We start from the raw sequence: 14,241 nt of genomic DNA, 5'->3' as shown, positions 1-14,241 counted from the left end.
ATTATTTGTTGTTTACACCTTTGATATGATCAACTTCCATTTGCAACGCAATCCTCTCTTCTTGCAGTTGTTGGTAAAACTCACGTTTCTGAGATAACCTTACACTTAAACGAAGAATCTGAGCCTTTTTCTTTTTTCTGTTGATTTGAAACGCTGTGGTAAGATCATGAGAACGTTTAACTTCGGCCGAAACTAAATCTTGTTTTTTAGTCAAAATTGCCTGAAGTCGAGCCTTCTTTTTAGTGAGGCAATCCACTTGTTTCTCAAATGTTTCCATGCCATCAATCAACTTTTCATGGCTGTTTAATTTCTCAGAGCGAAAACGCTGAATTTGTTTTTGAAGCGTACTAATTCTTTGCTTTGTACCTTCGAATTCGTTAAAAGAAAACTGGTTCGCTTCGTAACTTTTCAACGCAGTGTTGTACGTTCCGATAGACTTTCTGTATTTTTCCACACCCTTAGGTAAATGATCGGACAAAACGGCCAGTTTATTTTTAAGTTCGCATTCTTTGGTAACCTGACCAATAATCTTGTTACTAATTGATGATATGCTAGAATTGCTTTCTGATATTTTGCTTGATGTAATGTATGTTTGGTATTGTATTTCTCGCTCACTCTCTTGTAGCTTCGCGAAATCGCTTTGACAACGTACTAACTCTTCTTCCAAACTATGCGCAGTATTTTGTTTAGCACGGAGAAAATCTATCTGCTGTTTTTGCTGAACAGTTATTTCATTAACAAACTCCGTCAACGTAGCTTCTGAATTCGACGTACAATTTGAGGTTTTCTCCAAAACAGAAGAATTGGTTTGCTGTTGTGTTAATAGAATGGAAACCCTATATTTTCGGTGTGTTGAACTGATAGAACGCGCTGTAGTTTGGGCGGCCTTTCCATTTCAAATATTAATACTAGTTTACCTTATCTGAATTGCAGCAGAGAAAAAAAGTTTAACAAAGCTGGGAAATTACCAAATTAAACCGTTTAGCTTTTACTGTTTTACCCGCGTCGAAGCTAATATTACACTTCATCTCAAATTCTAAACAATAACTTATATTTCTGCTCTGCCTACAAACCGTTTATGAATGCAACAAACTTTAATCAAGTAAAACTAAAGATTTCAATTTTCAAATTCCAAGAACCACTAACACATTTCATTTTTAATTCATTTTTTCGTTAAAGTAGGCGAGACATATTATAGTGTACAGGTCGAGCAGAAACAATTATTGAAAATCGCAAACAAATTTGTTAACTGTAACAATTTATAAAACTTATTGTTCTTCGTTTTGCTCACTAAAATTGCGTGTTTGTGACGTCATAAAAGACATAACTTATTTTCGCATCAAAATCGTATAAATAATGTCATCAAAATCACATAAATGTCATTAATATATTGATGTTAAACATATTTAGTTTTGCTAAATAAAAAAATACAACACGAATAAAACGGGAGATAATAAGTTCTTTTTATATATCAAAGGTTATATTATTTTTAGGAATACATCACATCTTGAATTGGTTTTATATCAAAAGCAGAGTTCGTATATAAACATCTTTATATGTGGACTCTGTTTATATAACATGTTTATATACGGACTTTGCTAAAAGTGCTCCAATTTCAGTATACGAATAAATCTTAAGGGCCAAACAAGGTTTTGAACAAAAGAGAAAATGTGCACGCTCGCCTTGTTAGCAGGAAATACTGAGTAGCAACTCTTCACTGCTACCACTACGGGAGCGCCGTGCAAATAAGGTTAAGAGTATCTCACTTAACGGTAATTGCTTTACTCTGCTCCAACCCAATGGTCAATATTGAACTGTGCAAATTGGTATAGTGCTGCAGTATAATGAAATACGAAAAAAAAACTATTCGCTTAAACGTTGTCTTCATAATAACTCATATATCGGCGAGAGAAGTACTATAATACTGGTGCTCTAATTCTAAGTTATTGCACTACGCGAAGATAAATAACCGAAAAAGGATGAGTGTATATCTTCGATTAAAGATGCTCTCTTGCGCCACCCCTCTGTCTTTGATATTTAAAACATACGATCCAACAAACATTTAAGTCACTGAAAGCTTTTATAAACTTTAATTACCTAACCTATATGAACTGGTTTAACACATAAAGTATGGTGGGAGGAGTTGAACACCTTTTCATTCTACTTCTGTCCCATTTGGTAGTAAACATAGAACATTCAAATAACTATAAAACCGTATCCTCACGACTCTCATGGTCTGTTGTTAATTATTTAAAACACGATCAGAATATTTGAGTATAATATGTTAAAGATGTCCCATCTTACCCCACCTTATACTACATTCGTTTTGTTTCTGATGTGGATTAAATCTGTATTGTTTGTTCGTGAATCGTTCCTTGCTTGCGCATAAAAAGTAAATTAAAATTTTCACTAAGTTTTTACTATAGTAAAAAAAGCTATAATTCATATATTTGTTTAAACTGTATTTATTATTTGATACACCGTTATATAGTAGAGTGGAGGAAGATGGGACACCTTTAGCACGTAATACCTAAATGTCCTGATCGTGTTTAAAACAATTAATAACGGCATATGGGAGTCGTAAGGATATGGTTTCATAATTCTTTAAATGTTCTTTGTTTACTATCTAATGGGATGAGAAAATAGAATAAAAAGGTGTCCCATCTTTCCCAACCCTACTATATAGGTTAAATTTATGATACAATTGTAAAAGTATTTAGGCAAAACATTAAAGTAAAATACACAAAGCTGTTTTGTGTAAGCCTCGTGTTTCGATTCTCCTGTTAGATTGAGCTATAAATTGAAATGATCTTCTGTCAATCGATATTCACGAGCGATCAAATTAATTGAGGATGGGTCGATCAGGCAGAATTGCCTTAAATGATTTTACTGAGCGCTGACTTTCGGGCAAAGTTGTCTTTCGTGCAAGCTTGGACAGCTCTCAGCCATTTCAAATAGAGTTCATGCGTGACTGTGTTATTATATCCGTTAATTGGGGGTCGAAGCGGGGGCACCTGGCTTGGATCAACAATTCTCAACATACCGGCATCAGGTTAAACATTAGAAACGAAAATTACTGGGCGCGTTTAAATTTTAAACTTCCGCTCCAATCGAAAAGGATTCTTTGTTCTCAATTGTTTGAACGGAAATCCACAAAAATGCCAAAAACCGAAATCGGCAAAAGGCAAAAGATGCTTAAGTCGCGTCACGGTCACGAACCTGGCAGGCCATTACCACCGCTGACGCTTTTACTAAGCAGAATTCGTCAAAATATCTCGCTAATGCTGTTCTCGCACGCCCACCTCCGATGGTGGCGCACAATCCAAAGTTGTTGTTTGCGCAGTGTCTTGTGTTGCTGGTGCTAGGTGTCAATCTACGTAAATACGAACACGAGAAAAACGGACATGCCCCTGGACACAGATACCCAAGCTGATTGCCTCTTATCTAAGTAATAGCGTGCGTTAATGTAAAGACAAATTTCGCGACTGGCGCCACACTGGCAGAGATTCGACTGAAATGTCCAACCTCACCTGTGGTTTGACAGCACAGGCATTGTCGCACGTGCCACTTGATGAATGGCTGCTCGTAATTTGGTCGCCGGAAACAGGTCGACCTGTCAAGGGGTTAGATCGGGATGGAATTGTGTCGCTGTTGTAACACATTCTGGTCGGAAACCTGCGCCACAAATCAGCTGAGATTCGGTGACACGATAAGCCACGCGACAGTGATTTTCTTTCTCGTGCAGCTGTAAGCAAAGACTCGGTTTTACCCTGTACCCGTTTTCGGATTTAAGGGGCTCTAGATGTTCATGATAAACTGACCGAGAACAATGGAATGCGAGAAAAATGCAGAGTTCGGTTTGCGAAATTACTCAAGAGAGCAATTATGACGACAAGCGTCGTAAGAATTGGCTATCCATTGTGAGAGCCAACAATACAAAGTACTCGGACAGGGCAATTTCGCGCCTTTTTCTCGAGAGCGCCATCACATTTTCTCTCCTTGCTTTGTTAGCATTTCGTGCTTTATCAGACGAGGTTACAGGTGTAGGAGATCGGTGAGCTATTTCTTCCATGACACAACAAGCCGAATTAACGCACGATGAGGTTCTGGCGTGTTGCTGTAGTAAACACTAACTCAGTGGAGAGGGCGAAAAAAATCAATTTGCCTTCTTATTCACCAGGGACTGACAGAACAGTAACGTTTTATATTAAATAATCTACAGGTTGAATGTGTTACGCTGTTACGAGGGAGTAAAGTCGACCATTTAAAGTTACTTGCGTCGGGCCGAGAGAGTTCATTCTACGAGCATACGAAGACAATGTACAGCTGCAACTAAGACGTATACGTCACATCAGCATTGGTGCTTGGTTAGAAAGTAAAGAGTGTGGATTCAAAATCAGAAACCATTAACAATGACAATAGTTGTTAGTGCAATAATATTCTTGTCAGCGTTTGAAGTTGTTCGCAGTGGGGGCGAAACTTGTGGTGAAGTCCGACGAACCTTTAGAACTCGTGCGTTAGGACCTGCAGATATGGTACCTATTATGCCGGCAGAAGGTAAGAATGTAATTTCATTTGTTTAACATAGTAGGGTGGGGTAAGACGGGACACTTTTAGCGCGTAATATCCAAATATTCAAATATCCAGATCGTGTTTTAAACAATAAAAATACGCTCTATAGGAGTCATCAGGATATAGTTTTATAAACTTTTGAACGTTCTTTGTTTACTGCTAAGTGGAATGAGAAAATTGAACGATAAGGTTTCCCCCCGTCCTACTACTGTATTCTAAATCACATGCACCTAATATTACATAGTCAAAGTGGGCGTATTTGCTGAGTATTTTAGTGGCCCACATGCCACTAACTAGAGCAGTAAATCATTTAAATTGTGGTAAATAAACAAAACCAGCGATTTAGAAAATTGGTTGGTCTTCGGGCGGTGTTTCACGTGTTGGTGTGTGGCCGATTAATTGAATCTCTCATGCCTGCAGTTATAACGCTGCCCGAAGTTGGGCGCATAACAAAGAGGATAATCTGTTTGTTTGTTTTCTAATCACGTCTTTAAAGAAACGTTGCGTCCGCAAATTTAAACAAAACGACTATTAATATGACTGCGTTCAGGGTTCGCGACAGCGAGTTCGTTCGGCTTATCTTGTATAAATATTCAAATGTACTTTGTTATTAAAAGTTTCACCAAGGTGCTTTTAGAACAAGCTTTTTGTTGTCTCTGTAACAACAAGCAGATCAGCCCCATTGAAAGCGTGCCAACTAGCCGGTGTGTCGGTTTAAACAACCCCATGTGAAGAAAGTACGTGTTACTCTCAAACTTTTGTGGCTAACGTCGCGGTGGCATTAGTGATCTGATCACCATTTCCACGGTGTAAAAACAGCCTCTCTGTGAAGATATTCAATTTCATTACTTTAAAGTAGTTTCCCGATATTGATTGTGTGAGTTACTTTCAAAAATACCACAGACCGCATCCGCTTTACCGGACGATTGATTTAGAGTTTTAGACAATTATTCAATTTATCGAACTTTTGATTTCAGTTACCGGGCTCAGCGTGTGTCAAAGCGTCGGACCGACTTGTTGTACGCCATCAATGGAAGAAAAGTACATGGAGGCATCAGTGCGCGAACTCAGGGAACTCGTGAAACGTAAAACGACTCCGTTAGAGAAGCATTTTCGGGCCATTGCCAAAAAATTCAGAGGTGGGCACTTGTATTTCTCTAAGCATGCTTAACGACGATAAACATATTAACAGCGAGTGACACAGTTATCCATTTGAAGTTTAATACCGAGTTGCCGTTCAGGGCATGAAACTGTGTACCACACAATATCTTCTTTAAATGACTGTTTTTAACTTTGAAACCATTTTTACCGGATTTAAAAAAAATCTTTTTTGGAAACCGGTTTTTCAAAAAGGATGTGTTGTATGGCAATGATCGAGCCACTTTGTTAACTTGCTTTTCCTGTCGAGAAAACATCAAAGATTCTCCATTCGTCGCCACAACATGTTGTCCATTGTAAATGGTAGAACAACAGAGCGTTTTGTCGGCGCGTTTCCGCCTTCTTTAGCGCGTACATTAATGTTCGCCTAAGCAAAACACGTCAACCAAAGGAAATCAACCAATAGTCCAATTTGCGTTTATCGATTGTCATTTCGCGATACATTAAAACATTTTAAACTAGTATTAAGCAGGTGGAATTGTTAAATGAACTTTCATATATAGAAGGTTGGGAAAGATGGGACAGCTTTCTTTCTATTTTCTAGTCCAGTTTTGTAGTAAACAAAAAACAGAAATATAAAACCGCATGTCATTACGACTCCCGTAGACCGTTGTTAATTGTTTAAAACACGGTCAGGACATTTTTAATAATGTGCTAAAGGTGTCCAACATATATTGAACAACCCGATCACCGATATTTCCTTGACCTTTACCGCGATTGTAGCATTCAGCTAAGTGCATGCCATCGAAGCCCAATCGACCATGAAAAGTTGAATTCAATGCGCCCTTATTCTAGTTCCCGGTTTGCATGTTGCTTTCATATCAAGCAAATGGTTTAGTTCCCAAAAAATAGATTGCTTGTAACGCCACACCACGGTTTTAGTTCACGCTCCGCAGTAAACTTATTCCGTCGGTGCAGTGAACCAATACACTAGATGTTGTTTATGTATTTCAAACGGAAGCGGTATTTTCGCTCAGTTTGCTTGTGGCAGTTCTGCAAAGTTTACGGGAAGGATCGAGCGACAAAACATAAACTCCCACGGTTTAGGGCGAGCTGTTTTTGTATTGTTCCGGATGATGTACATCTAGATCATGCAGTTTCTCAATTGTAGCTTTGCACACCTGACGCGGGTTAATAAAGATCGCAACATAAAACGAGCCTTGAGCATATATAAGTGCGTCTATAAACGAACTATTCACTCGACGGTATAAACGTTTCCGTGCTAGTCTGTTTAGTTCTTCAACCCTGTACTTTTCTTTCGTAATTTGGGGCACCGGATTACACGAGAAGGTCTTTGATGTGTTATGCCCTGCTTTCCGATCAGGCATTACGTGTAACACGCACCATATCGAGTTGTATACAAACATCTTGGACAAAATAGTTTACCTCTTTCCTCAGTATAAAATAGACTTTTCTTGAAACACGAAGTTTAAAAAGAATAAATTAGATGGAGTAGGGTGGGGGAAGATGGGACAGCTTTTAAATCTATTTTTCCGTCCCATTTGGTATTAAACAAAAAACATTTAAAGAATTATAACACCGTATATTAACGACTCCCATGGAGCGTTGTTAGTGGTTTAAAAGACAATCAGGATATTTGAATAGTATGTACAAAGGATGCCCGTTTCCCCATCCTACTATATAAGATAGACCTTTCTTGGTACACGCAATTCTAAGAAAATAAACCATAGAGTAGGGTAGGGGAAGATGGGACACCTTCGCCACATAATATCTAAATATCCTGATCGTGTTTTAAACAATCATTAACGGTCAATGGGAGTCATAGGCATATAGTTTTAGAATTTCTTGAATGATCTTTGTTTACTACTAAACGGGGCGAGAAAATAGAGGTAAAAGTGTCCCGTCTTCCCCCACCCTACTGTATATTTATTTTTTTGTATTCATACTAACCGCAAATAACCTTGCTTTGTAATTTAGGTTACTGGAACCAAATGGTGAAACGAGCTCGCAGCCAAGGGATTAACGAAGGAACCAACACTTCACATTTAGAAAGGTTTTACGACGGTTTACTAATTCCATCGAAGGCTCGACTGTCTTCTTTTAATGCCACCAAAAATCTTAACGGGTAAATTTTGTTAAAGAGATTTTATTTTATATATAGTACTGTGGGGTAAGATTGGACACCTTAGCACATAATATCCAATTATCCTGATTGTGTTTTAAACAAATAATAACGGTCTACGAAAGTCGTGAGGATATTGTTTATAATTCTTTGAATGTCCTTGTTTACTACCAAATGAGATGAAGAATAGAATGAAGAGGTGTCTCATCTTCCCCCACTCTACTACATTTAAGACTTTTATTCGTTACTTATAACCGCACTGTTTATGTTGAGTTGTAATGATATAACGAGCAAATTTGCGCAAGTCGGTCTCATTACTGATCTGTCAAACAACATTAAATAAATTCTTATAAAACGACTTGTTTTAACACAACTAAAATCAATCTTTTGTATTTGGACAATGTTTTGAAGTGACACCTCCCTATATACTCCCTGTTAAAAGTTCGTTATCTTCTCATGTTGATATGTTTGTTATTACTGTACTTGGTGACGGCGATATCCCCACGGACCTATGTTCGGGGTAGGCTGGTGTTTACGAATAGCTAATGAGATAACATTTAAACGTATAGGGTCGGTAAACTGCTTTGAAATTGCGTTTGTATGATAAGGTATAGTATGGCGCCAGTTTTATATCCTATGTTTATATGCAATAATATGTCGTTTGAAAAGAAAATAATATTTTATCGGAAAATGAGCGCACCCATCAAAGTATAGAAATTCGCGTTTCTGGTGTCAAGGGCGCCTCTTATTTATAGGTAAATATTCCAAATCGTTAATCTTATTTTCTATTTTGACCAGAATATTATCGTCGTTATTCATTTTATCATTGGAGGATGAAATCGGATTAAAGATACCGAAAGAGAAGATAGAATGTGCTTTAACGAAAGCGACTAGCTACCTGACTCCGTACGCCGTATTAAAATCCAAATTCGAAAACTTATTAAATCCGGTCGGAGTATTTTTAAAGGTAATTTTATTACAGCGAGAAACACTTTAAAGTGGAATATCAGTGATGGATTGTTTTAAGTAACAGTAAAAGCGCATTTAGCGTCAATGCATTTGGCCCACTAATATATTGATCTTATGCAGGCGCTAACGGTTGGCCTCAGGGCAGCGGAGGTGAGTCGGCGAATCGCAACGGGTGGTCCATGTATCGATGCTATCACAAAGATGCGGTATTGCTCCCACTGCTATGGATATACTCTTATAAAGACCTGTCCGGGCCTTTGTCATAACGTAGTGAGAGGGTAAGCAAATTTATTTGGTGTGTTTCCAACTAATTACCTTCGTAGCTTTGTAATTGAGGACTTATTTTCGAAACGCCTTGCATTTCAAACAACTTCGGGGCATAACCATTAGTTTCGTGTGTCAGATGTCTGGTCGGCATGGCGGAATTGGATATGTTTTGGAAATATTATATTGTTTCCATTAATAACATGGCAAACAAATTGGTCAACACTGAAGGAGGATTCGACGTTTACTTTCCACAAATTTTACGAAACATTTCACTGATCGTTCAAAGTGTTACTTACAACCAAGAATCTGTTACTTTGGTGAGTCCTATCACATATAAACACTATTATACCTGCTGTTGTGAACATAACCATTTACGGATACCATGGTACTTTCTATTTTCGCGTTTAAGAAGTGTTACGGCGATAAAAACGAAGTTTATATGGTATGTTGTTTTTGCGCAGTTTTCTTGTGCCATACGTGGACATTATATATTGTAATACAAGCATCGTGCTAACGTCATAGGGACGGTCAAACGCACGTGCGACAAAAATAACTTTGAAACGATAGTGACACCGCTTCAGTCACAGGATATTGACTTCCAGGTATTCCTAGGGCATCACCGATAATAATGCCATCTCTTCCCATAGTTTAACGTTTCTGCCTACAGTCGTGTCTGTTTTCACGAAACAATAAGAAGTCGACGGAAGTTTTTCTTTGCAGTGTAAGCTTCTCTCGCGAAGTCAAGTGGTGCGGTCGAATAAAATGAACATCTAAAATTCTGAAAATAGTTTAAAGCGTTGAACATTTTGCGTGGATAATAGATTTGAATTTCGTCAAAATAGGGAACAAGCATATATAGTAGGGTGCGGGAAGATAAGACACCTTTTTATTCTATTTTTTCGTCACATTTGGTAGCAAACAAATGAAAATTCAAATAATTATAGAACTGTATCCTCACGACTCCCGTATACCGTTGTTAATTGTTTAAAACACGATCTAAATATTTGGTTATTACGTTCTAAAGGTGTCCCATCTTCCCCCACCATACTATAAGTTTAATGGAAATGTGATGGGGTGATGGGTGTATAGAAACTGACCGCCCCATGAATATTTTACACCATCAGTCTTAATTCAGTTAGTATTGCATAACAGCTAATGACGCAACCTTTAATCTACGCTAACATAATCCAGGCTCGCCAACTTTGTCCAGGCTTACCTAAGTCCTCGAAAGAATGAGTGTGCGTTCACATTGAGTGGTGTTAATGTTTGACATTGATCCTTTAATTCACGCGATTGCCAACTTTCACAGTGAAAATAAAGGTCGCTCCTGTAATAAGGGACCGTCGCGTTCTGCTTTGTTTGCACGTATACGCCAAATTTCACCGCCTTGGACATAAAGAGTGATTTACAAGGGTTCCAATTAGCTGGCCGATATAAACCGCTTGTAAACCACAATTTAACGAAACTGCTGGCAAATAAATTTGTTTTTGTGCAAACACATCTCCATTGAGAGCAGTTCCATTAGGCAAAAGTTGATCATTCACCAAGAAATGTTATTTTCTTAGTCGCGATTGCTTGCAGAAACTGTTTGCTCAGTTTTCTTTGTTGTCGTAACATTTGTAAACGGGTGCCACACAAGGTGTGGTGTCACTTGTCTATAACATCTGACAAATTCATTTTGTTTTAGATTCTACAGCAATGCAAGATTCACCCTGAAAGAGTCGCCCGCTCACTCGGTAAAGACATTAAATAAACCCCGCTTTATCGATTTAGTTATAATTAACCTCCACAGATCGCTTGCCGATAGCCGACGCAGATGAGTTAAACGAGTTGAGAACTGCACTGGCATCTCGAAAGCGAAGACGAAGGCATCGCAACCGACCCGATCGTAAACCACGGGCCGAACCCCGACGTGGGCGACAATCTAGAGATAGGAAGAACCGCAACATTGATCTTCATCTAAAATCAAGGTCCTTGTTGGAGTTATCGAGAGATCGAGTTCGTCCTCCTTTCGAAATGTTGTTGGAGGATTCTTCCCTCCCTAACATTCCTTTGCCAACGAGAGAAAAGATGGTGCGGAAGAAGAAAAATCCCATGGTGGATGAAATGAAGATACCAACCAGTCTAAAGTTTGGTTTATCAAATCATATTACAAGGTAAATGAGAACAAAATAACGACGTCCAATTTAAACAATATTGCGTATATATATGCAATAACGGTTATGTTTAGTTTTAATGTTTTTTTTCTGGTTGTTTAGATTTGCAGACGAGTTAAACACAACTCGAGACTTTTTCGCTTCCTTTTCCGACGACCTCTGCAGCTCAAGTGATCCCGTTTCGTTTCAAGTTTCAAACTACGGACATTGCTGGGACGGGGTGAAAATGGCGAACAGGTAAAACCCGCATAGAACTTAATGAACTCGTATGCCTGCCGATTTTATAAGATCCATATCGTTCATTTTTTGCAATTTTCTCCGCCAGCAATTGCAGGGTGGAATCTCCGATTTAATGTGAAAATTACCCTTTTTAGTCTACACGTCATACCTCTAGTTGGAGGTCGATATTTTGACTAAGCCGCGACCGCTCTTAAGCGGAGGGATTAGATTTTACTTTGGTACGAACGAACCCCACCCGGCAGTGAGTTTTTACCGTAACCAAACACCGGCGTCAGGCCAAGGGTCACCCGTTGTCATTATGTGCTATCGTGTGGCTTGTAATGGCTGCCAATGCGCTGACGCTGTCTTCGCACGGACGAAAATAATGGCGTCTTTGTGTCAAGGCTAATCATGTTCAGTTGTGCTAAAATGGTACTCCCCTTTCAGTTACAAAAAACCAACACCGGATAAAGGCATCGAGGGCCAATTGCAAAACCCAGAGGTTAAGGTTGTTACGTTGAAACGAGATGTACAAACGATCATTGAAGATGTGCGAACAATTACTAAGGTGGGGAACCTTTCATGTTATAACTCGATCAGTTGCATGGCTACCGAATTAATAATTTGTTGTGGGAATTTACTGTAAAAAGGCTGAACGTTTAACACTCTCCGTTAAAAGCTTCATTAAGCACCAATAATAGAGCGAATACAATTAAAAGCGTATTTAACATTTGCAATCATGTTTGAAAGACAAACAAGAATTATATTACGACATATATATTTATATATATATATATATATATATTAATATAGGCAAGTCGCCGGACTTGTGTGAATGTAAGATCCAGTCATTTATCAATCTTTTACTTTACGAAATACAACTAACGATTATTATGCGTCTAGGAGCTGATGAAATCTAGCGGATCGGAGCAAATTCCATCAGATTTGCTTCAACGTCCGTCTTATATCACTTCCCATCTTCAAACAGACGAGATTCCATGCGATGACGAGGATGAATGTTTTGATAATGGATCTGGAGAACAAAGTGGAGAGGACCCCGATGTTATTCGTCCAGGTATTATTGGGAGTGTCGGTATATATTATAATATCACAGCATCTATAAAGTGAAAGCGGCCATAATTCATTTTAATTAAAGGTGTAGAATATAGTATGGTCGGGGAAGATGGGACGCCTTTTCATTCTATTTTCTCTTCCCATTTGGTAGTAAACAAATAACATTCAAAGAATTATAAAAATCGTATACTCAAGGCACCAATAGACCATTGGTAATTGTTCAAAACAAGATCAGGATATTTGGATATTATGTGCTAAATGTGTCTCGTCTTCCCCCACACTACTAAATATATTACAAACAAAACTGACATTTAAATTATGAATGTTTTATACGGTTACTTTGTATTATTGGTATTGTATTGATCGAACCGTAAATATTTTTATGCGATGATAACTTTTATTCTATCCTTAGATAAACCTTCACTGAGTCTTGAAAAAATCCCGTTTCCCATCGCAAAAACAAACACGTCCATAAAAAGAGCTGACCAAGTAACCTCAACTACATCATTTACACTTGTATTTAACAACGAAGCTACTATGCCAGCGATCGTTGTTGGGATTGCCAAAGAACAAAATAAAAGCAACATATCCCTTTCAACCTCAAGACAATCCGGTGGCGGGCACGGCTACGCGTCGCAACTAAAGAGCAGAAAACTTTACGATATCTTATTGTGTGTGGTTTTCTCGATCCTCATAGCACAAGGAGCATGATAGTTTAACTTCCTCTGAATGCTTTTAAAGTTCTATTCCACGCAATAAACGTACAAATAGATCTACAGCGCGGAAGAGAATTGTCTTCAATTTGTAAATGTTCTTTTTCTCTTTTTGTTTCTCAATTTCTGTGAAATGTTCATATTAAATGTCAGACACGCGAAATGGAAAAGGTTTATTTCACCAACTTAAACAATCATTTAGTTCTACAAGCAAACCAATATAGGAGTATGGGTATTTATTGCTTTTACTATGTTATCCCATGGGTGTTGCACCAAAGGCGTGAATTAATATCATGGAGTCCAATCTAGCAAGCATATACGACCGATGGGATTAATAATCTCGTTTATTCCCACTGCAGTTTAATATGTACACGAAATACAACTTAAATAGATTATTAATCTTAACTGTGGGCAATGGAACGAATACCAGTCCGATATAAACGGAAAGGAATCAGATTAAATTGCCAACTCTTTCCTCTAGCGAAGTGTCTACCTCCACATTTACCATTAGAAGGCAATGGGTATAAGACTTTCGCAGCAAAATCGTGCAGTTTTTACGAACTGTTCAAATTTGATTTAAAATAAATATCTACGTTTTGTGGGTATTGCACCCCTTCGTCAAATGGCTGCCATCGTATTTCTAATTTATAAAACCACGTTATTCATACGTAAATTAAATGGTAGGCCGGTGTTTTTATAATGTGTCATGACAGTCAATTATGATTAATAAATTATGAATTTGTGACGTCATAAAAAATTAAGTTTGTTGTGGGGGATTTCTGAAACTGCCATCTTGTGAATAAGAAATGTTTTATCTATAATCAGCATATATAGTGGAACGGATTATGGCTGATGATGCTGACGGAGCTCGTAAAAATGTTGAACTGGCTTTAAATGTTATTTTCGATATTGCGGTAAGGGTCTGTAATCATTGATATTGCTTTGAAGTTAATAAAATATTTAATGCCCTAGCTTTAAATGGACTGAAAACTAGTAACTTAGATATTAAATTAGTAGTGTTTATCAGTAA

At 38.0% G+C, this 14,241-nt stretch overlaps 1 protein-coding gene across 1 annotated transcript; it reads left to right on the top strand.

Annotated features, from left to right (window-relative positions):
* Positions 1-4,179: 4,179 nt before the first annotated feature.
* Positions 4,180-13,374, top strand: LOC100179416 (glypican-5). Its single transcript, XM_002128051.5, has 12 exons — positions 4,180-4,557; positions 5,550-5,711; positions 7,669-7,816; positions 8,612-8,780; positions 8,903-9,060; positions 9,186-9,366; positions 10,737-10,785; positions 10,842-11,205; positions 11,308-11,442; positions 11,872-11,992; positions 12,328-12,499; positions 12,911-13,374. The coding sequence occupies exons 1-12, from the start codon at positions 4,413-4,415 to the stop codon at positions 13,207-13,209; spliced, it is 2,103 nt and encodes a 700-aa protein (XP_002128087.1). The 5' UTR covers positions 4,180-4,412; the 3' UTR covers positions 13,210-13,374.
* The last annotated feature ends 867 nt before the right edge of the window (positions 13,375-14,241 follow it).

Source organism: Ciona intestinalis, chromosome 1 (genome assembly GCF_000224145.3).
Source record: "Ciona intestinalis chromosome 1, KH, whole genome shotgun sequence".
Lineage (NCBI taxonomy): Eukaryota > Metazoa > Chordata > Ascidiacea > Phlebobranchia > Cionidae > Ciona > Ciona intestinalis.
This window is presented reverse-complemented; position numbering and strand designations above follow the sequence as displayed.